At 48.4% G+C, this 21,508-nt stretch overlaps 6 protein-coding genes across 7 annotated transcripts; 3 read left to right on the top strand and 3 right to left on the bottom strand.

The window, feature by feature from the left end:
- Positions 1 to 466: 466 nt before the first annotated feature.
- Positions 467 to 4,033, bottom strand: E1B28_001238 (uncharacterized protein). The gene is made up of 4 exons (XM_043147148.1): positions 3,637 to 4,033; positions 3,172 to 3,279; positions 2,609 to 2,903; positions 467 to 2,551 (listed from the first exon to the last, which is right to left on the bottom strand). The coding sequence occupies exons 3-4, from the start codon at positions 2,870 to 2,872 to the stop codon at positions 1,490 to 1,492; spliced, it is 1,326 nt and encodes a 441-aa protein (XP_043015853.1). The 5' UTR covers positions 2,873 to 2,903; positions 3,172 to 3,279; positions 3,637 to 4,033; the 3' UTR covers positions 467 to 1,489.
- A 1,584-nt stretch (positions 4,034 to 5,617) lies between these two features.
- E1B28_001237 (uncharacterized protein) lies at positions 5,618 to 9,571 on the bottom strand. Its single transcript, XM_043147147.1, has 9 exons — positions 9,286 to 9,571; positions 9,160 to 9,231; positions 9,083 to 9,108; positions 8,899 to 9,029; positions 8,677 to 8,839; positions 8,603 to 8,626; positions 7,818 to 8,549; positions 6,965 to 7,764; positions 5,618 to 6,912 (listed from the first exon to the last, which is right to left on the bottom strand). Exons 1-9 carry the CDS (start codon positions 9,504 to 9,506, stop codon positions 5,917 to 5,919), a joined length of 3,165 nt encoding a protein of 1,054 aa, XP_043015852.1. The 5' UTR covers positions 9,507 to 9,571; the 3' UTR covers positions 5,618 to 5,916.
- A 23-nt stretch (positions 9,572 to 9,594) lies between these two features.
- E1B28_001236 (uncharacterized protein) lies at positions 9,595 to 14,109 on the top strand (the record flags this gene model as incomplete). Its single annotated transcript, XM_043147146.1, has 7 exons — positions 9,595 to 9,677; positions 9,740 to 9,822; positions 9,870 to 11,755; positions 11,814 to 12,838; positions 12,906 to 13,111; positions 13,163 to 13,815; positions 13,869 to 14,109. The coding sequence occupies exons 3-7, from the start codon at positions 10,269 to 10,271 to the stop codon at positions 14,107 to 14,109; spliced, it is 3,612 nt and encodes a 1,203-aa protein (XP_043015851.1). The 5' UTR covers positions 9,595 to 9,677; positions 9,740 to 9,822; positions 9,870 to 10,268.
- Positions 14,096 to 14,817, bottom strand: SMD2 (mRNA splicing protein). The gene is made up of 6 exons (XM_043147145.1): positions 14,784 to 14,817; positions 14,535 to 14,727; positions 14,462 to 14,482; positions 14,335 to 14,411; positions 14,256 to 14,275; positions 14,096 to 14,203 (listed from the first exon to the last, which is right to left on the bottom strand). The coding sequence occupies exons 1-6, from the start codon at positions 14,786 to 14,788 to the stop codon at positions 14,184 to 14,186; spliced, it is 336 nt and encodes a 111-aa protein (XP_043015850.1). The 5' UTR covers positions 14,789 to 14,817; the 3' UTR covers positions 14,096 to 14,183.
- Positions 14,818 to 14,902: 85 nt separating this feature from the next.
- Positions 14,903 to 16,970, top strand: NOP7 (mRNA-binding ribosome synthesis protein nop7; the record flags this gene model as incomplete). The annotated part of the gene is made up of 5 exons (XM_043147144.1): positions 14,903 to 15,023; positions 15,077 to 15,320; positions 15,375 to 15,636; positions 15,688 to 16,854; positions 16,905 to 16,970. 5 exons carry the CDS (start codon positions 14,903 to 14,905, stop codon positions 16,968 to 16,970), a joined length of 1,860 nt encoding a protein of 619 aa, XP_043015849.1.
- Positions 16,971 to 17,136: 166 nt separating this feature from the next.
- On the top strand, positions 17,137 to 21,497 carry E1B28_001233 (uncharacterized protein). 2 transcript variants are annotated; one of them, XM_043147142.1, is made up of 6 exons: positions 17,137 to 17,489; positions 17,547 to 18,816; positions 18,862 to 19,058; positions 19,113 to 19,249; positions 19,303 to 19,515; positions 19,574 to 21,497. In XM_043147142.1, the coding sequence occupies exons 1-6, from the start codon at positions 17,273 to 17,275 to the stop codon at positions 20,135 to 20,137; spliced, it is 2,598 nt and encodes an 865-aa protein (XP_043015847.1). In that variant the 5' UTR covers positions 17,137 to 17,272; the 3' UTR covers positions 20,138 to 21,497. The 2 variants fall into 2 exon arrangements, with proteins under 2 accessions (XP_043015847.1, XP_043015848.1); XM_043147143.1 differs by having other exon boundaries at positions 17,137 to 18,816; positions 19,574 to 20,089; positions 20,138 to 21,497.
- The last annotated feature ends 11 nt before the right edge of the window (positions 21,498 to 21,508 follow it).

Genomic DNA, 21,508 nt, shown 5'->3' with positions numbered 1-21,508 from the left:
TGATGAACCCGCATAGACGCGAATGGATGTCGGAGACAAGATGACAGTATGACCGTCAGCGTGTAATAAAACGCAACCACCTGGTCATCGATCTCTCTCCATTTCGATGTCCCTGAAAAGATTGATGTAAATACAAGAGTACCATACAAGAGTACCATAAGTGGGGATTGTGCTCATTGTACTTCTAGTCGCCTGTGACGACCGATCATCTCAACATCTTGAAGTTGAGATGAGATAAGGGAATTCCGCGATAAAATAGGAGGACAAGTGTGATAACGATACCAGTTCCGGAGGAGTCGCTCGGGGCAGAAGACATATACGAGCATAGCCATGGGCACCGCCCTCCCATTTGAGGGACAACTGAATTGTTACGTTGTGGATCAATCTTCTAGAGTACTTGTACATCCTGATATATATCTCATAAGAATGCCTTGAGAAAAGACAGTGCATTTTAAGGGCACATCGCGAGGACGACAGTTCTTCCATTCTTGCATTAACTCGGAAGTAAAAGCAACCAGACGGGACCAGAGCGGTACACGGAGTTTTGAGTAACGCTACTGATGACATTGATTGCGGATAAAACGAGCTATGTTGACAGGTATGTGAGATTGCGGGGATTGTGGAAAATGTGGTTCGAGGTGGATAACAATAAAGGGTAACAATATGTACGGGTGGAAAAAAAATAGTGTAATGTAGGGTGGCTGTAAGAATACCGATGTATTGAGACGCTGGTGCACTAAGACTGCCGAGCGGGATAACCAGATATTGAGAGTGTCCTGGTTTGGGAAAGTGCGGTGTTCTTTGGCGGATGAAAGGTATAACATAAATTGAACAATAATGTAAACTTTTAAGAACGAACGCGATAGCCACAATTAAGTGGCATCGAGAGGTCACTGGGAAGACCGTTTGACCGTTGAATGATAGGATCGGGAGTTCGGGAAGGATCGGAGGAAAGATACTATGGGGGGGTGGGATGCATAGAGTAACAAGAAGGGAATGTTGAAGTAACTGAAGGAGAGGGTAAACGACTGGAAAAATCTTCGTCGTGATTCAACAAGGAAACGCGGTATAGGGTGAGAGGATAGGTCCGTTCAGCCGAGAAGCGTTGCACGAAAAGGCTAGGATGATGACCAGTAATGGAACTCTATTTCGATGACCCTATGCTTTTATGGGACGTTAGCCTTGTTAGCCTTGTATAATAGGATGGAGGATGATGTGCAAGCGTGTGATGAGGTGATCTGGATTGTGAATGTTTGGGGGGGGGGGGGGGATGATTGAGAAAAAAAAGGAAAATTGCAAGGGAAAGTGTAATGCATGGATGATTGAGGATGCGGAAACAAAAACTGAAGACTGTTGCGAGTGGGAGTGGGAGGCGTCGTGAAGACGTATGATATTACATTTTGAGGGACTGATGAACTTTTGGACAAGAGAATGAAAGACAGCGATGTGGAATGCGACAATACAAGATGCGTTGCTTGGAATGCGATTGCTACGAAAAAACCCGAGGAGAAACATTGAGATTGTGCAGAGCAGGCCGACCGAAGACCACGAAGTCATGGGGAAGATACTGGTCTGACGCACTATCAGAGTCCACACGAAGTTTGTTCAGTACAGGCTCGAAAGACGAGGGTACGTTCTCCTTGTCGTCCGATATGTACATCGTCTGGAATGGATCAGAAGATGGTGGTAAAGAGGGAGTAATTGGCGTGAGAGGGAAGTCATCTGAAATATCAGACATTGAAGTTGTGGAGCTCATCGGCGTGCTCACGGTCGACAAGGAATCAGAACGAGTGCGTTGAGGAGTGAGAGGGAATGGAGGGAGAGTTGTGCGGATAAAGCGACCGCCTTGTAGATAGAACTGCACGACAAAAGTCGCGGCTTTCGAGTAGAACGCATATGAATACTTCTTCACCAAGGTCTCGGAGAGATCGTTGACACGCTTCGCGAGGCGAACATCTAACAGATCCACGATCTCCAAGCACTCATCTGTTTCTTCCCACACACGCCGAGGCTTACCACAGAGGTATCGAGCCAATGCCAAAGCCGCTAGAGCGATGCCTGAAGGAGGATACTTGATAAACTCGCGATAGAAAAGGGTTATTTCCATTAGAAACCGTGCCACATGCTGCACTCTGGGTTCCTCCAAACAAGGGCCGCAGCACATCAACCTCAACCACGCTTCGGCTGTGGGATGGCCCAACGTCCACTGTATTGTGGACAAAATATGGCCTTCCATCTGGATGAACGCCGACTCCTCGTAAGCATCATGGCACATCTGCACAAGTTCTTGCACAGTAGGAACGCGCTCTTTAGCATCCTCAAACTTGGCGGCAATCCAGAGAGCGGCACAACCAACAAGCTGATAGTGCTTGATGTAGACAATACGTCGTGAAACGTAGCGGTCTATGATGTTGAGCGTGAGGTATAGGGTTTCGGGTCGAAGCCTGAAAGTGAAGTGGATCTCAACGAGGAAATCGACAAGACAAGGCCGCATATGCCACTTGATCTCCGGTTGTTGGTCCATAGACTGAGTGGAGGACATTGTAAAATGCTAGGAAGGACCTGGAGATTCAGCGAGCGATAGCGTGTAAACCGGTGACCGACAGACCTCCATATCGTGCATGTAACAGCGAATTTCTTCACGATACTCTTCCTCAAGTAGAACACCTTCCTTACGAAGGGCCGTAACCTGCTGTTGACGCTGTAGCAGAAGTGCGGATTTGGCTGAACGAGGGGACTTGCGTGGCTGCTGAGTGGGTAGCATTGAGGGTGTCTTTGATGCTTTGGAGACGCCATGAGGAGAGGGACGCTTCCTAGGATAGATGAGAGAGGTTCGAGAGTGTCTATTGGATGCAGAAGATATATCCTTCATATCTACAAGAATCGATTCCGAGTGTTGAGGGCTAGGCACCAGAGAATCAAGAGAGAGGACATCAGCGTCGGTATCAGAGCCATTACCAGATAAACAAGGAGAGAAGGACATCGCAAACGGCGAGAAAGAGAACAGTAGGGATTTCGTTTTGACGAAAAGGAAAGAAAAGAAAGAGAGCGGGAGTTGTTAGATTCACGCGCCACCTCCACCATGATACATGTATACACAAATCCAAATCCAAACATTTCAGACGAGAGGAAAAAAATACTAGGAGCTATCCAAACCTAAACGAGACTCACCAGATGCAAATTGCGATTCATACGACGACGACAGCGCGTCTAGTGATCGAGAAGAGGGTGCCTGATCACGCGTAGGGCAACGATGAGCAGGACAACCCTCGGATAGAGCTATTGAGGAAAAGAAATCGTGGTGAGCGTTGAGGTCGTAAGAGGAAGAGTGAGAAGGGGAGGAGTAACAGATGTACAGGGTCCTCAACGTCGAGGACGGCGATGGGGAGAAGGGGAACAAAAAGAACACAGGGCCTGGAAATTATAAAAGGGCTCTCAGGATAGCAGCCGGTCGGTCCGTGGACACGGTTATCAGTCCAAATCTGGGTATAATGACATGCACAGCACATGTGACAATCGTCACGGCCTCCGTAATGCATCACCGCCTACGCCGTAGTCACCCGCTTTTCACACGCCCCACGTTTTACGATGAAGAAGATCACTCATGACGTCGTCAGGATTGTCCACTATCCTTACCTTTTGCTCGCTAAGAAACGAAGGAGGGGTGACAGGCAGAGGAAGTGTCGATTAAAGTGGGAGTAAGTAAAGATCGCGCGCTGGATTGCGCCTTTTTGAAATGAGTGACTGTGGTGAGTGCTGGGAAATATGAATATTAATCCTCGCCTCGAAGGGGGGAGTGACGGGTATTTGTAGAGGGAGGTGGCGAGCTGTCGAGGTGAGATTCTGGAGAGTCTACGTCCTGGAAGTCTGCGGCGGTACGCTGTGGACGGTGGCTTGTGCTAGCCCCGTGATACAGCGAAGAGGAGAAGGAAAATGAAAAGAGGTTCCGACGGTTCTACGACGGGCAGATATAACTGGGGAGCAATGCGTTCGCAGCGTGTTCCGCTTAGGTGGGGGGGGTCCCTTGGGCAGGGTAAATGACAGAATGTATTCGTGCTCCCGTTTTGATACAAGTACTCACCACGTTCCCTGCCTGCAGGCAAAGAATGTTCACAGCGCCGCACCTTGGCTTTGTTAGGTAAGCTACTATCATACCACCTGTCTTTATACTGCACGTAATAAAAGCCCTCCCAAGTTAAAACAACTCAAGACTTGCTATGTAGATGTATGCATATCTCCCTTCATCTTCTATTGTATGCTATCACGGGCCCACCGGTGTGCGCTGAGATCACCTGCTGCCGACGTGAGATGAGCAACCCTTAGGCGCACATCACATCTCAGCACATCTCACTTTCATCAGTCACTATCACCATCCATCATCGTCTTTGCTACAACTTTCCACTTTACCCTGGCCTCGTTCCCAATTATTAAAAGAAGTCTATTACAAGTGAACCAACTGTCGTCCTTGCTGTCAGATATCTTTCTAGCGTGAGCAACCATCTAGAGTTCCGAATAGATGCAATTCTGCACGTCAGCGTTCCGCAATCCTACGCCGACGGATGAGCTTCGTAGCTCGCAGCTACATGATAGTGCGGCCCCTCTAACGCCAGGCGCACAAGGATCCTTGCGGGACTTGCACACGTCCACATGCGTGTGGTGTCTATGTTCGCTGATCGCACTGCAAGCCCAAGTACTTGCACTTGCTATTTTCCGTCCGATTGTCCTCCAAGTTGGTTGGATGTTCTCGCGAGTCGCAGGAGTCGCGCACTCGTTGCGCAAACCGTTGGCTGGGAGTTACTCTCGGATTTACTGGTCGGGCTGCCGTCCCTTCAATATGTTCCGAGATCGCGGCCTCCCCACTTCGCAACGATAGGCCGTGTGAGGGTTTTTCAAATTTGCAAGAAGAACAAAACGAGAGGCTTCACATGTCAGGGCACGAAAGACGTAACTCAAGAACCACGTTCCCGTATTGGTATCCTCAAGGGGTGGCCAACTATCCGTGGCTTTTCTTAAGGCCTTGAGCTTGAAATTCCTTCCATCTTCGCCCTCTTCATCCGGCATTGTTATGGGTGAGATCACTCTAGGAACGTACTAATTGGCGAGAGAAGCATCCTGTTATTGAACGGAAGCTATCCTTATTCACATCTGTGGAGAGCGTTTTCCCGTCGTGGCCTTCAACATTCCTTGTTGTGCCAGAAAAATGCCGACGTCGCGCGCCCAAACATGGATACTTCGGAATTCGGACACAAAATATCGGACGACTGGAATTTTTGTTCACGCATGGCTGTTGTGGTATGTAGGCGTATCAACCCAGTCGACCCGACGATTGCGTGAGACTTATATCTTGACAGTACAATTCAGCATTTCCAACGTATTCTGAAGAACCACCGCCAAGGCTCAACAATACCCAGTGCTCGCGTGTTGGACCATTCCGAAAGGGTCGTTGCAGGGACGGTCTCGGAGTAAGATGTGACGATGGTCGATGGCCGATTGCTCAGATTCAATCTTATTCCCTCTGGCAATTCCTGCCGCTAATATGAATCAATTTCAGAGATGTACACGTACTCCAGTACATATAAGTACTCTGAGCAGAGAACTTTCTGATAACTAGACTGCTGGAATGTACAGCACTGGATCCCCGGGCGTTTTCCAGAAAAATATCATCACCAACGCCTTTCATTCTCCGTCACTTTCACTTTCCCAATGATCAAGTCTGCAACGAGAACGTTCGGTAAGGTAGTCACTCTACGCCACTCAGGCTGCGTAACTTGCGAGAGGATAATGCATCAAAATATATATGCGTCGCGACTCAAAGCCACAAATAGTCAAGATATGACAACGAATAAAAGGAACAAATCATACAGCAAAACGTCCTGAACGAGAGGTATGTATATAGAACCAAAGAGCGACATTCACTCATTCTCTATGATGGGCACCGCCCATCAAGAGCGCCATTAAGTCTTGGGCACTCTGATTGCCAGTGACGGGGCCTGGTTGTTGGAGATGAGGAGGTATCATATGGGGTATCATATGAGGCGGGAGTTGTGGTGGGGGTTGTTGTTGCTGTCGCATTTGAGCGAGCAAAGGATTTTGTAGCTGCGCAGAGGACACCGGATTATAGCCATTATTTCCAACGCCGCGAAGAGCACCCCCACCCAGGCTACTCATGGCCAAGAGTTGTGATTGCTGTTGGTTGGCATTGCGAAGATCCAGTCCACCAGGTAAACCCAAGCCTCCCAATTGGTGAGCGGGCAACGTGTGAGCACTACCGGGCGGAGGCCCTCGTAGCTGTGGTTGAGGTCCCCCAAATCCAACGTTCGTAGGTTGAGGATGGAAATTACTGAAACCCTGTTGCTGGGGATTGACCTGAAGTCCGTGAAGTTGTGAACCTAAGCTGCCTTGCAGGCCCAGTAGCTGCGTCGGGTCATGTGGAGGTCTGCCACCAAGATTGGCTAGACCAGGAGGAAGCCTTTGCTGTTGTAAGGGGACGTGTGGACCTTGGAGGGTAGGGGACGGGCCTCCACGGAACTGTTGTTGTTGTAAGGATAAGCCTACGCTTCGGTTTCCTTGTTGTCCGAAGCCAGTAGAAAGAGAACCTGGGTAGAGCTGCTCGTATCCTCGCTGTTGTTGCAGCGCCAAACGTTGTTGCGCGTTGAGAAGGACCGCTTCATCGATGGAATCCTGAAACATTCCATTGTCTCGGGTCCGTGGAGGAGGAACTGAACGAAGGCCAGGGACTAATCCGTCTGGCGTAAAGTTACGACTCTCTGTAAACGTCTCTAAGCGAGTATTATTGTGCTGATGAAGGTGTTGGGATTGCAACTGCTGTTGTTGCTGGAAGTGTTGGATATTCTGGGTCTGATGACCGAAACCCAAACTCGGTCCCTGAGCAGAATGCTGTGGATTGGATCGCTGAGATTAAGAGGCATTAGTATAGACTATAAGTATAGGAAGAAAACATTACCTGTAGCTGGGTGCCCATGCTAAGTTTCGCAAATAGATCTTCTACAGTCACATTTTCGTCAACAATGGGAGAATTGACACTATGGAAAACAGGATCCTGTCTTTGACCTGGTATTGGAGATGAAGATACAAAGCCAACAGGAGTGGTTGATTTAGGTAATGCGGGAGGTTGCACGGAAGTTTCCTTTACTTTTGCATCGAAGAATTTGGCAAATCTGCTCCCTCTCCCGACTGAATGTCCAGAAGTTGGATGGTCGAAATTGGATGAGTCTGGCCACCCAACTGCCTCAGAGGGTAAGTGCCGTTCCCCTGTTGCTTGGCGAAGTATCTCACCATGCTCTCGCTGCTCTTCAAAAGGAGAGAAACTGTTCGAAGCACGTGAAGGGGCCTTTGGCACGACCTGGACCGGACCGATAGGAAGGGATGCTTTATGCACAGGTTGAACGGCTAAAGGTAACATGGTGCCATTGGGGAGTGAAGCTTGACTGTTTGGTTGTGGTTTTATGGGTGCTCTGCTACCAAGAGCTAGAAGCCTAGATCCTTGAGGAGCAGTACCGGTGATACTTGATGTTGGCGCACTATCTGGTGTTCTTTCAACTGTAAGAGGGGAGTCTGTAGCTTTGGAAGGCTTAGATATTGAGTTGTTTGAGATCGTGCTAATTGGTGTCGGTTGAGAGGAAGGTGTGCGTGAAACGTCGGCAGAAGCTAAGAGGGAAAGTAGCGATTGAGAGGGGTCGGTAGCAGGGATCGGGCTCGTTTTCACGGTAGGAACATCTTCTTGCGACTTCCGGCCTCCAGAACCTTCCATAATAAATCTTTAGTATAGGGGAAACCGGCCAGTCTCTCATACTTACTAGTGGTATCAGTCAATGGTTCTGCAGCCGAGATGGAGGGGTTGGTAGCAAGAGATTCAGTTTGAGAACCTTTCTGCTTTTGAGCGAGTTCCATCATTTTCTTGAACCTCTGAATTTCGTCCATCTGCTCTTCTGGATTTTCTCGTTGTGGTGCGACTCCGGGTGCATCATGATCAGCAGAGTTCAAAGCCTTCTGAGCCTGCTGTTCCTTCTCCTTCATATTCTTTTTCCAAGCTTGAATGCCGTCCAGCTCTCCATCACTCCCTTTCCCACCCAAAATACCGCCACCAGAGGAGGAGGGTATGTAAGTGTCCATCCAAGCGGGTTCCTTCTCCTTCTCGCGTTCCGAACGACGCTCCTCTCGGTCCTTAAAGTCGTCTGTAGCGTTGGATTTCTTGTCCCTACCTGTTCCTTTCTTGGCTCGATCCTTATCCTCTGCGAGTCCCCAACGACGATCACCGTTCTCCCAAGAATTTTCGTGAGAAGGTTTTTCACGCCCACGCTCGCGTCTAGGGTCTCTCCTTCCCTCTTCCCTCCATTTCTTGGGATCATCTAGTTCTGCGTCCTCTCGGTCTCTGCGTGGTTCATCTCGGTCTCGTTCACGCCGGTATTCTTCTCGATCTCTTTCTCTTTCTCTTCGAGTATCGTGGTCTCGACGGGAAGACGAAGGATCTCTTCGAGTGCGAGATGAGTCTCGACGAGGGTCTCTTTCGTCTCGAGTTATTTCTGACCCTGTAAACGCATAAGTTTTCATTTGGGCCATGTTTGACATAGTGAGAACTCACTTTCCGACCGGCGCGAATCATTCCCTGAATGTAAAATCAGCGAAGGCATGGATAGAAGCGGTAGAACCGCGCACCTCTCCTCCAATCCTCCTTCCTAGTACCGTCCCGGCCCTCTAAGCGCCGTGCAGCTATCGTTCCTTGTTGAGTGGTCCCCCTACTTGAGCCTGTTGAGAAATGTGGGGCGACATCTCTTTCCTTATTTCGAAGGCCGGATATTGACAAACGATCACGATCGAACTTGTCCGAGAGCTAGGAGCTGTTCAACTCAAAGGTAGAGATAGGAACAAGAAACATACGTTACGGAGCCTCTCTCCTTCCCTATCTCTATCTAGGTCACGATCGCTCGAACGTAGAGACTGATGTTTAAAGTTACCCATTTGGGATGGTTGGGAGGCAGTAGAGCGAAATGATGGACGAGGAGGTAAATCTGTCGGTATACTTTCAGGAATGCACGACACCAAACAGTATATTATAATTTACCACCATCTTCTGCATCGCGCCTAAACCTGCAAGTAACAAAGTTGAACGATTGAGCATAGATGTAGAAAATATGTTACCTTCGCTCGCGACCACTGTTTGGGGTAGAGGGTTCTGAATCCTTTCGGTTGAGATTTTGCTCGTTTTCAGTGCTACAAGAACAGTTAATACCGAGTGGATGACGGAGTAGAGAAAAGGTCACACACCCGAACCAATCCTTCAGCTCAGGCATACCGTTTGGAATGGAAACAAGGGGAGATTTGTGTAAAGCAAGAATATGTGCTCTGGTATAGATTTTGAGTGAACGAGTGGGGGTCGGTGCTTCTTTTGGCGAATGTTGGGACGAAAGAGGCTCTGAGTGGATGATATCGTTTTCATTAGCTGGTGTAGACACGTTGGAGGGCTCCTGCGATGTTGTAGTATCCATTATGGAGCAAGAGCAAGATAAACGAGGTGGAGTGTAAGTGTGAGGTGTTGGTTCACCCTCAAGCGGGCTTTTTGCGCGCCAGGTTTGTGCTTATGCAACTCACTCTCAAGCACTTCATTCTGCGCAAACAACTCTTCGATCTTTTTCGACATGTTATCAGGTCTTCTAGAGGTCAGTGTCCCTCATATGTATATGGATGAATCGTAACATCAAAGGTACTAATACATGTACAGTCATCCTGAATATCGACGCTCGTCGCGAAACAATTGCCTGGGTTCGCGGTGAGATCGAAAGGAACAGAAACATCACGGATACAGTATGCTACAATCTTTCTCATCTTCCTTGCCTGAACAGCACTTGTAGCACTTGATTGAGGATAGGTTAAGGATTCTTCGGCGTGAAGTTAACGAAATACTGCCCTCATCAAGACTTTACTGAAAAGCGTAACGGGATGAATGGAAGCGGGAGATGGCAGGGCCGAACCCAGCTGAGGACAGGAATCCGAGTATATGCAACTCGTTCGGCCTTCAAGTTATATCGATGGACTCAAGCTCGTCCAATGGACGAGTCGCCGAGTATCTGGCCTCTCATCGTATACTCTCTGACACCACCTTCATCCTGCTGTTGTACCGTATACGTACTTGTGTATGAACGTCTGCACTGAGCTTTGACACACGTGTAAATCGGGCAATACCGGCCCGCCCTCCGCAAGTTAGCCTTTGTCTGGCCTTGCTTAGGGCTACAGCATTCCTCTCGATCATCATGGAGGTCTTCATGTGCAATATCGCTCATAGCACCACGAAGAACGATCTCATTCGAGAATTGGCCGCGATCTTCCATGGTCCAGGTTACGATTTTGGTCCTTTACCCCTTAACTTCGATGTCCGTCTACAGCACAATGCTGGCCCTCAAAGACAAGGAGGGAGGAACCACAACGGTAAAGGATTCATGACTCTCCCCTATCAAAACGTCACAACGCTGTTCTTATCGGAATATGGACACCACAATCAAGAACCCCCCCGAAAGAAATGTATGTTTGGCACTCGGATGGTCAAATTCTTCCCCGGCCAGCACGAACCTCGGCCAGAGGTGATAAGGAAGATTCGTAACGAACCGTACATTGACCCAACAGCCGCAGAACAGAAAGGGCGCCGCGAACAGTTCACCACCGAGAATATTGTCTCCGTGAAATCCTTTAGCTTCGGATGGTTGTGTCGAGACTACGTCTATTCTCCGGAGTGGGAGGTACCCTGCACACCTACTGCGAAACTCTCTTTTAACCTCAGCCGTAGAGAAATTCGCATAAGGATTCGACATCCCACCTATCCCAGTGGGCACCTCGCCATCGCGATGCGTTTATCTCATATAAAAACTACTTACACCCATTTCCTCAGGGACCCGGTTATTTTTTTTGACATGGCGTATCCTCCATCATTTGAAAAAGAGCCAGCGAGCGGAGGCCAGCGCAGCCGACTTCCCCATCTCCCCATTCCAGCTCATAACAAACTAGCTCCGTTCATCTCCCACTCGTTGCGCGTTGTGTGTTCCTCTGAGCAGGACTTGATAATATTCAACAACCTGGCCCGACTGGCTCACCTGCATTGTAACAAAGACTCTTCTTATGACGTCGAACGGAGGAACCTGTTTTCTCTGGATCGATTAGAGATCTTGCAAAGGTATTTCGCGAAAATGCCTTGGTGTATAGCATTCCAAATGGAGGCACTTCTACATCGACAGCTCCTTGACATACACGAACTTCTTCAATTTATTCCAGCTATCGAACACATCCGCAAGACACACGATGAAAGTTTTACAGCAGCATTCCTACGTCACTTGCAGAACCAACTACACACACTGTGGTGGGATGAGGAAGACACATCAGTCGAACGGTGCTTTTCCAATGCAAAGAAATTATTCTTCAACGGACCATCCCTTGCGCCTACCGAAGGAAGCCTTTTCGAATCATATCATGTCATAATTACACCCACTCGTATGCGCCTCGAGGGACCTATTCCTGAACGTTCTAACAGGGTCATCCGTTTCTACGACAGGTCATGTCATGATTCTTTCTTGAGAGTGAGTTTTCTCGACGAAGACGAAGTTCAATACAGGTTTGATAGGGAGGTTGACGGCTCTGCGTTCATTCGACTCCGGGTTGGTGACTTTCTCTTGAATGGTTTAACAATCGGCGGAAGAAGATTCGAATTTCTTGCCTACTCGCAATCTGCTTTGAAAGAGCATGCTGTCTGGTGAGTGAAAGTTCCCATCAACCGCCGCCCCAGTTCGCCTTTATACATCTACTATTAGGTTTGTCAAGCGGTTTCGTGACCCTCAAAATGGAGATCGTGTCAATGCATCCATCATCATAAGTAGACTCGGCAAATTCGACCAGGAGCTGATGCGCTGTCCTGCACGATATGCCGCCAGAATATCACAGGCGTTTACTGCCACAGATGCTACCCTTGTCACGGTCGAAGAAATCATCATAGGAGGTGATATTCAGACACCTGATGGTGAATATACCTTTACAGACGGAGTGGGTACTATGTCCCGCGAACTCTCGCGTGCCATCTGGAAGGAGTTAAAAGCAACCAAACGAAGATCCCGAAAGAGTAGAGCAAAGGTCGCCGCATACCAAATACGACTGATGGGATCGAAAGGAATGTTGTCGACAGACTACAAACTCAAGGGAATGGTACTTACTCTCCGTCCATCGATGATCAAATTTCAAGCACCAGATTCCAGTCAAATCGAGATTGCGCGAGCATTCGATCGACCCGGCCTTTATTATCTTAATAGGCCGCTCATCATGCTCCTTGAAGGGCTCGGAGTTCCATTCGAGACTTTCGAAATGTATCAGGACAGAGCGGTCAAACAGGCTGAGGACGCGACGCAGAGCCTGAACGGGGCTGCCAGAATGCTGGAGAGCTGTGGTCTTGGAACATCTTACCGACTGACTTCCGTGCTGTTGAGTCTATCGCGTCTAGGAATCGACACTTTGGCTTGGGACTCGTTTTATCAGAAGATGATGCAATATGCTGTTCACCATGTCCTCCGGATGTTGAAAAATCATGCCAGGATACCTATTCCCAATGCCTGGACTCTGGTTGGGGTTGCGGATGTCCACCGCTTCTTGAAAAAAGATCAGATATTTGCATGCGTCAAGCCTATCGACTCTCCAGCAATTTATCTCGAAGGACCCGTCCTTATATCACGATCCCCAACTATTCACCCCGGTGATATTCAAGTTGTCTATGCAATAGGCACTCCTCCTGAAGGCTCATGCTTTGACCATGAACCGTTATCAAACACCGTGGTTTTCTCTGTCAAAGGTCGTATCTAAATTCGCTCGATTGGTGGTTGGCGGCCTTTAGTCTGATCCATATCTATCATTCTCAGGTGAACGGCCACTCCCATCTTATCTGGGGGGCGGGGATCTCGATGGTGACCTTTACAGCCTAATACCCCTAAATGACCTTCCTGAATTCATACCCGGTAAACTTTACCAACCTGCTCAATACAAGCCCGCAGAGAGGAAGATGTTAGATCGCCCTAGCACAATGACCGACGTTGCGGAATTTGTCATGGAATTTATCAATAGTGATGTGAGCTGGCTTTCCGTTTACTGGGTCTCATACTAATGGCTGATGCCGAAGGTCATTGGGCTCATTGCTATAAACTGGCTGATCATCGCTGATCAAAGCCAGAAAGGCATTTTCGACCCGGATTGCTTGAAGCTGTCTGAGTTGCATAGTGATGCAGTTGATTATCCAAAATCTGGAAATCCGGTCTCGCCAAAAAGAATTCCGAAGCTCAAATTCAAAGCCAAACCTGACTGGCAAGCTCCCGAAACGTTGAACACAGCGATTACAGCAGACTTTTATCAAAGCAACCGCGCCATTGGCCGGCTTTTCAGAAAGATTGATCTCCCACCTTTGCATAGTGACGTCCCGCTCACCCAGAAGGAAAGACGAATGATCAGAGAGGGCCATGACGGTAATGGACGAGATGTCGACGCTATCACGCGAACTTTAGCCAATGCACGATTATCAGACGATCCCCTCGTAGAAATCATGGGCGATTATGTCGGAAAGTATATCCTCATACAGAGAAGACCGAATAGAGAGAAGCGGGATTATGTTGCCCGGATTTTCGCGCGATACCGCTCAGAGCTACTGGGTATCTTGCGTGACCACACACTCTCGCATGGCCATAATGCATTACTGTCTGAAGAGGAAGCGATAATTGGCACCATCGCACAGAAAACCTCACAACATCGCCAACGTAAGGAATATATGTCGAAGTTAAGGTGGGATATGTTTCAACGGAGAAAAACTGCAATTGATGACGACGATATCTCAGGGAGCGAACCGACATTCTAGTACGTGGTGTAAGGGAGGAACTGGATGGAGATGACGAAACAACTCCAGAGGTATCACTGGAACAAGCCTGGTTAGCGTGGAATCTCGCCCTAAAAGAGCCTAAGAAGTCGATAGGTGCTCAGAGTTTTGGCTGGGTTGCTCTGGGGGGAATTTTCGATGCGGCTAAAGAAATCGAGGATAGTAGACGCTCTTGGGCAGGATCTAACTGGAGTAAACGTTGACTTGAGATTTATTGACATTGTGAATACCTGCGCCATTTTCCGCCATTTTCCACGTAAATATTAAGTCAGACATCTCATGCTTGATTTCGCAAGACTTGAGAAAAAAAAACATCAGAGGCAGCCGCATCACGAAACAGGTCACTCACTGAGGATGACCGAGTCACCGCTGTAAAATGGTAGGAACATTAATCACGCTGAGATTCACGACAACCTTTGTTATCTTACCGTAAAAACATTTTGCTGATGAACCGGTCCTTATTTACTGGCTTCTTGTTCTTTCCCTTTGGTATTTCTGTCCACATCTAGAAGACGATTCGATTCTCCATACAGGACACCTCAGCAATGTCCATACCTCTTTCACATTTTCAAGTACCTGATGAAGTAGATAAGCATGCGAGCAGCGTTCGCTATTTCGTGTTCCTCACCATATTACTATGCCTGTCGAAAGCCTTCACCCTGGCAAGGAGTTTCTTGTCATTTCGCAGGGAAATGAGGACTTGAGCGTGGTTGCGGACCGCTTGTTGAAGAACTGACAATGGGCCTTGCGAGATTTCGTGTTCTTCCAATTGTCGAAGCTGAGCCTCGTCTAGCTCGGATTTTGGTACATGGACGTATTGACTTAGAAAATCGAGGTAGAGTAAGTCTCAGTAAGAATTTCAGGATGAGGAGGGTACCTCATGTTTACTAGAAGATGAGAGTCAGACTGAGAGGCCGGGCTTTCTTTATTTAGGCGTGTTGGTCAAACTTTTATCAGCCCTCCCACTACGCGCTTATAAGCTTTCCCTCAAGCAAGATGGGAAGATTGCGTCAAAAAGGCAAAGCAGGAGCAGCAAAAGCGTATGTTACTCGAACTGTAGCTATAAAAAAGCTTCAATGTTCACTGGCAGACTTTCGTCGACTATGTATCCTAAAAGGTGCATTCTCAGTTATCAAGTACTTGGAAATCCTACTCATCCAGCGTGAATAGGAATCTTTCCCCGTGAGCCTCGTAGCCGCAAAAAAGCCAATAAAGGATCGTCTGCCCCTACCTCATTTTATTATGCAAAGGATATCGCCTACCTTGCACACGAACCTGTTCTCAGAAAGTTACGAGAACACAAGGCATTCGCGAAAAAACTTTCTCGAGCCATCGGAAGGGGTGAATGGAGCGATGCAAAGAGTTTGGAAGAAAATAAACCCGTGTATAAATTGGATCATATAATAAAAGAACGGTGCGCAATGCTTGAGCTCACGGACGGAGATGTTTTTGCTAATACCTTCCATAGGTACCCCACCTTCATCGACGCCGTCCGAGATATCGACGATGCACTATGCATGATATTCCTTTTCGCCTCCCTTCCCTCGAACTCCCGCGTGCCCCCTTCATTAGTCGAAAATTGTACTCGTCTTGCGGCCGAATGGCAACTATACGTTATGCATACCCGTTCACTTCGAAAAGCCTTTTTATCGATCAAAGGGGTTTATTACCAGGCAGAGATAATGGACCAACACGTTACATGGCTTGTGCCATACCAATTCACTCAAAATGTAAGATATTTCTATTCAAGAGGGAAAAGCGTTGACTAAGCGGTTTTGCAGATACCTGCAGACGTCGATGTTCGTGTCATGCTCACCTTCCTGGAGCTCTACCAAACCCTACTTGGATTCATTCTCTTCAAGCTCTATACCGACAGAGGTCTGGTCTACCCACCCCCACTGGATGCAAAGAAGGACGAAGGAGCTGCGGGCATCGGAGCATTTGTGATTCAGGACACCACCCAAACATCTACTAGGCCCATAGTGAAAAACAAAATTGTTGAGGTCGATGGTCGCCTAGTAACGGGCAAGGATGTACACCACACCATCAAGAGTCTCGCTGCAAACACTAATACTTCGACGGACGCGAGCGCGGATGTGGACAGGACCGGACCCGAGACAACTCAAAAACATGAAGAAGAGGAATTTATTGCGCAGCCTTCAAAGACTCAACAAGTCGCTTCGCTTCCAACATTACATTCATTGGAGGCCTTACCATCATCCTCGAATACTTCCCTTTTTTCTCCTTACGCGTTTTTCCTTTCGCGAGAAACATCACGACCCATAGTCGAATTCCTCATTCGATCCTTTGGTGGTCGAATCGGATGGCCTGCCTCGTCGGGTTCTGGTTCTCCCTTCGACGAGTCTGACGATTCAATCACTCACGTTATAATCGACAGGCCTCTGTTTGAGCGCCCGGATGAGACACCGGAGGAGCGAGAACGCAGGAGTCACCGCAAATATATCCAACCGCAATGGGTAGTTGATTGCATCAATGCTGGGAAGATCTTGTTGGAAGCTCCTTATGCTCAGGGAGTCACCGAGCTTCCCCCTCATCTCAGCCCATTCGGTGAATTTGACGGTGCCTATGATCCCCTGTCTACGGCAAATGGTAACGGTGCGATTGACGAAGCGGTCGGATCAGAAAGTGACATGAATGAAGATGAAGAGGAAGTAGAGGATCAAGACACAGAAGCCAGTGGCGCACTGAATGCGATCTCGGTGGTCACGGACGATCCTGCGTCACTCAGGGCCGCAGAGCTTGTTGCTGAGGCATCGGGCATGGATTCCACTTCGTTCGAGAGGAAAGTCGCCAAATCTCGACGCAAGTCGAAGAAGCATGACGATGCTGAAGAAAGGGAGAAGAACATGAACAAAATGATGATGAGCAACAAGAAACGCAAACTCTACGAGAAGATGAAATATAGCCAAAGCAAACGTGCTGACGAGGTATGTTATTGCTAGCATTATCCCTATCATCAATTGACACCATGTCCCAGCGTGCCACACTCGAAGAGAAAAAGCGTGAGATTCAAAAACAGAAAAGGATGGCGGGTAAGTCATAGACCAGTGCATTCCGTTGCAAATCTGTGTATCATCGATAAAATGCACAACCTTTTCTGTCTCCATATTATTATTATCAGGGATCTACATCCTTCGTAGTACCATATGTTACCGATGCACCGCTTGCTTGACTACAAACAGCTATTCACACGGTCCCGCGCCAGGCGACAGCCATTCCATATTAATGTTGACGCTCACAACCTCATTCTCATGCCAATGCTCTGTCGGAGCACCTCAGCCCTCTAAACTCTTGAATCCTTGAGATTAAATTAATCAGTTATACTCAACCACTTGGTGTATATTCATGGTCTCCCCCGGATCCACTGGCAGTGCGAAATTCCATAGTCACACCCACAATCACAATCCAGCTGCTTCGCCTCCTTCATATCAAGAGAACGATCCTTCTCCAGTCGTATTTTCCCAAACTACGGTGACGACAACTGAAGTAGTCACAACGACTACTCAGACAACTGCCCATTTCTTTTCAATACCTGTGTGGAACAAGAGACCATCTCCAGCAGGTTTGTCTTGATTAGTTTCGGTTCAAAGCGAGGCTTAGTCTGTCGACGTCATGTTAGGTTCCCGACAAACCACGTTCATGGTGGACAAGGCGCTACCTCCTACTCCGAAGAATGAAGACCCCAAGCCATCGTTGAACGAGTCACTCTCACAGTCCAAAGAGGCATTTGCAGAAGGGAGAAGAGAAGTTCAACGACGATCGGTATTTCCATTTCCTGAACCATCTTTGAGAGGTGTCCCTACAACTCGACCATCCTCTTCCACTGCGGCTCTAGCACAGGCTGCCCTTGGGCTTGGACTTCCTCATGTACTTCCTCATGCTTCAACTTCCTCATCTGAACTGAACACCATCGTCTTCTCATCTTCCTCTGAAGAATTTCCTGCTGTAGCTGACAGGATGTCTAATCGTCGTTCCAACTGGAGAGCCATGTCTTCCGTAGAACGGCCCCACCAGGCTGTTTCTCCCACAACTAAAAGTCGGAAGGCACGCGGTTTATCCATTGGGCCGGCCTCATTCCTCAATTTCGGAGGATCTGAAGTGAAGGAGAAAGGAAAGATGACGGAAGTGTATCCTGATTCAACAGCCTCTCCAAGCAAAACACTCGTTCGAAAATCCTCTTTTTGGTCCCGTAAGAAACATTCATTACCCACCGACCCACCATTCCCCCCCTCTCAAATATCACCTTCACACGGTGATCTCTTTGTTCCTCTTCCCGCTCTCACCCCTCTCTCCCCGTTTAATATAGATGCTTCGACTCCTTCCGATCGTCAGTCTCGTCATTCCCGTGGCTTATCTAGGAGCCACTCGGATAGGGTGGGTTCAGGTATCATCTCAAAGCCTATTGAGTCGAATGCACGGATTGAGTCGAATGCACGGACAGAACCAGCACCCAAGAGACGCCGTCCCTCTCATCGTCCCGCCACTGCGGATGCGTTGTGTCCACCTAATTCTGGTAGATTTTTACTGGATGGTTCTCAGCCATCATCATCTTCTCCCCTCTCAACACCACCTCCCGCCACTGACGCGAGCTTTGACTTTCAGCTGGAGCAGACAGAGCCCAGACAGAGCCCGCCGGAGTTTTTACGCCCACGCGCTCAAACCAACCCGCCTTTTTTACATCGCCTTTCCCTAAATCTGTTTTCATCGCCACCACCTCTACCTTTACCTCCGTCACCCTCTACAACAAGACCCCCTACACGATCGTCAACCACAAAATCGCCTATAGCAATACCGAAACCGCGAAGAGACGAAGAAACACCACAAATTTACCTCAATCGCCTTCAGGCGGCTGTCAGTAAATCAGAGATAGCTAGTATATTGGCTTCAACGTAAGTACCATTTCTCTGTTCGTTGCATTTGTATTTATTTCGCAGAGCGGACTCATTCCATGTCCAATGCTTGAAGGTTTACATCGGTCGGTTCGACTTTCGCAAGGATCCTCTGGACGTGGCACTCCGCAGATTACTCATGGACGTTGGTCTTCCCAAAGAGACACAGCAGATAGATCGTGTCATGGAGGCGTTTGCCTCACGATATTACGAGAGTCATCCTGGTCTCTTTTCCTCCGAGGGTATGATGATACAACTTTCAAGGCCACTATCACTTGTACTCAGAATTCTTCCAGATCATCCTTACATCTTAGCGTTCAGCCTGATCATGCTACATACCGACGCTTTCAACAGATCCAATAAGCGGAAGATGACGAAGGCCGACTACATCAAGAACACTCGACTTCCCGGGGTCTCGCCTGAGGTTTTAGATGTAGGTCGTTGTCTTTCTGAGATTTGATTGAACTCTTATCCGGCCCTTCACAGTGTTTTTACGACAATATTGTTTTCGCACCTTTCATCTTTGTCGAAGATCCAGTGGACGTAAACGGTCAGCGGGGCTTAATCACAGACAACACATCACCGAGGCATTCTATTTCCAACAATAACTCGATATCTCCGATAAGCACCAATGGGAACGGTCCCACAATCCTAGGCAAAGGAAATAACAAAGTCGATCCCTATTATCTTATTTCCAATGTTGGTGTTATGAGTTGACAGGGTGTGGATCTGTTCTAATACCTCTTCTCAAATGTAGAACTTATTGGGCCCATTACGCGTCGACGTGGAGGCGCATATACCCTTAGATGAACCCTACTCCTGGGAAGGTACAGGCGGGCCTTGGGACGAAAGGGCATTGTTAGAATCTTTTGCACATGCTAGCATGATTGAAGTAGGACCGGATCCGTCAAGGATGAATACTACATTCTTCAGCTTGAGTGTCGGAGGGGGGCCTCCGAGTCCTCTCGCAGGTACGCTGGGATCGCACAGCGTTCCCGAACGAACCCAGTCATTAGAGGCAGCTTCACTTCGAGTGAGCAAAGTGGGCGTCCTGAACCGGAAAGACGACGTATTAGAAGGCGGGAAGAAAGCCTCCAGCAGGAAATGGAGACCTTGGACTGTCATCCTCACCGGCTCTCAGCTCCTTCTATTTCGGGATACTTCTTGGGCCAGTTCCTTGTTTTCACAACAGCTATCGCTTCAAACTTTCAAGCCAGATGAACTTCTCTCGGTCAGAGATTGTATCGCCGTATATGACAGGTCGTATGTCAAGGTAACTGTTGTTGCAATCAAATCCCGCATTGACTTATTCGCTCACTAGCATGAGTGTACTTTCCGGTTTGTCATGCCCGATGGGCGCCACATTCTATGGGGGGCTTTGACGGAAGAAGACATGAATCAATGGATATCTCGGATTAATTATGCTAGCGCTTTCAAGTCCACAGGAGTCCGGATGCGGCCGCTGGGAATGTCTGGCAGGGACGTCAAACTGACTGGAGTCGCTGCTGCTACGTCGCATCTGCATGACCTACAACATACCCAAGATGGACACCGGAGAGTGAAGAATTGGGACAAAGGCAGTTCTCGTGATCTTATGGAGATGCTCGCTGGGGACAGCAAGAGAACCACTCCCCTGGAATCATCGCGTAGGGTCACAATCGCTAGCGGGGTGCTCATGGAGTCACCCGAGGCACCCGAAATCGAAGGCGCTGACCAGTTCATATCAACATTTGACCAGGTGAAAGCCGATTTGGCCGCTGGTCGTTCTGCTTCACCAACTACCCCAGACGATGACGGTGCATGGCCAGGTGCTGCGCCTCGGTCCACTCATGTCTCTCATGAATTTGTCTTGAACGACGGCCACCGACTACCGTCACGTTCCAGGATTGTACTTTCCAAGATGGAATCTCTAGATGCCAAAATATCCGCTTCACGGACACAATATGACTCGGATATGCGGTTCGCCAGAAACATCGCGACGTTGACCCCTTTTCAACGCATAACACGTGAACGGTTGGTAGTGGCAGTTCTAGGTGTGGCTAAGCGAGTGTTGCAGACACGTTTGGATCTGGCGAGGTTCTCGTGTCATCGAGACGTATTATTCCGCGATTTGGTCGCTGAGGCTCAGGACTGGAGCAGAGGGAAGAAGCTAGCACTTCGAGTTGCCACGGAAACGTTGCGGAGTCAACAACAACAGCTTAGTGCTACTCCCCATGAGACTGATGACCCTTCATCGGTATCTTCTTCGCCCTATTCTCCTTCACCCTTTCCTGGACCGGAATCTAACGCTGGTTCTGTGCAATCATTCCATTCTGCGCTGGACTTTGAACCAGAATGGACAACTTCGGAGGATTTGGAGGCAAATGACCTTTTGGGTGCCGGCGACTCGAATCAGAACAGCCTTAGCGACAGCTCATGGCATAAAGATGAAACGCCACAGGAAATGAAAGATGTGCTACAGGAACGGACGAGCGAAGATGCAGGGAGACATGAAAAATTTTACACTGCACAAGAGGAAGAAGCAGAGGAATGGAATAAGACACGGTGTGCGCAGCGTGTTTCGCTTGTACGAATGCCATCCATACTGGAATATGGCAAACTTCGGACGAATAATGGTAATGAAAGTCAGATTAATGAGTAAACACATAGTATGTACTTCATGATCAAATTTTCCCCTCGAAGCCTGTGTGAA

The sequence above is a fragment of the Marasmius oreades genome, chromosome 1, assembly GCF_018924745.1.
Source record: "Marasmius oreades isolate 03SP1 chromosome 1, whole genome shotgun sequence".
Lineage (NCBI taxonomy): Eukaryota > Fungi > Basidiomycota > Agaricomycetes > Agaricales > Marasmiaceae > Marasmius > Marasmius oreades.
The sequence above is the reverse complement of the archived record's forward strand: the minus strand, read 5'-3'. Positions and strand labels throughout refer to the sequence as shown.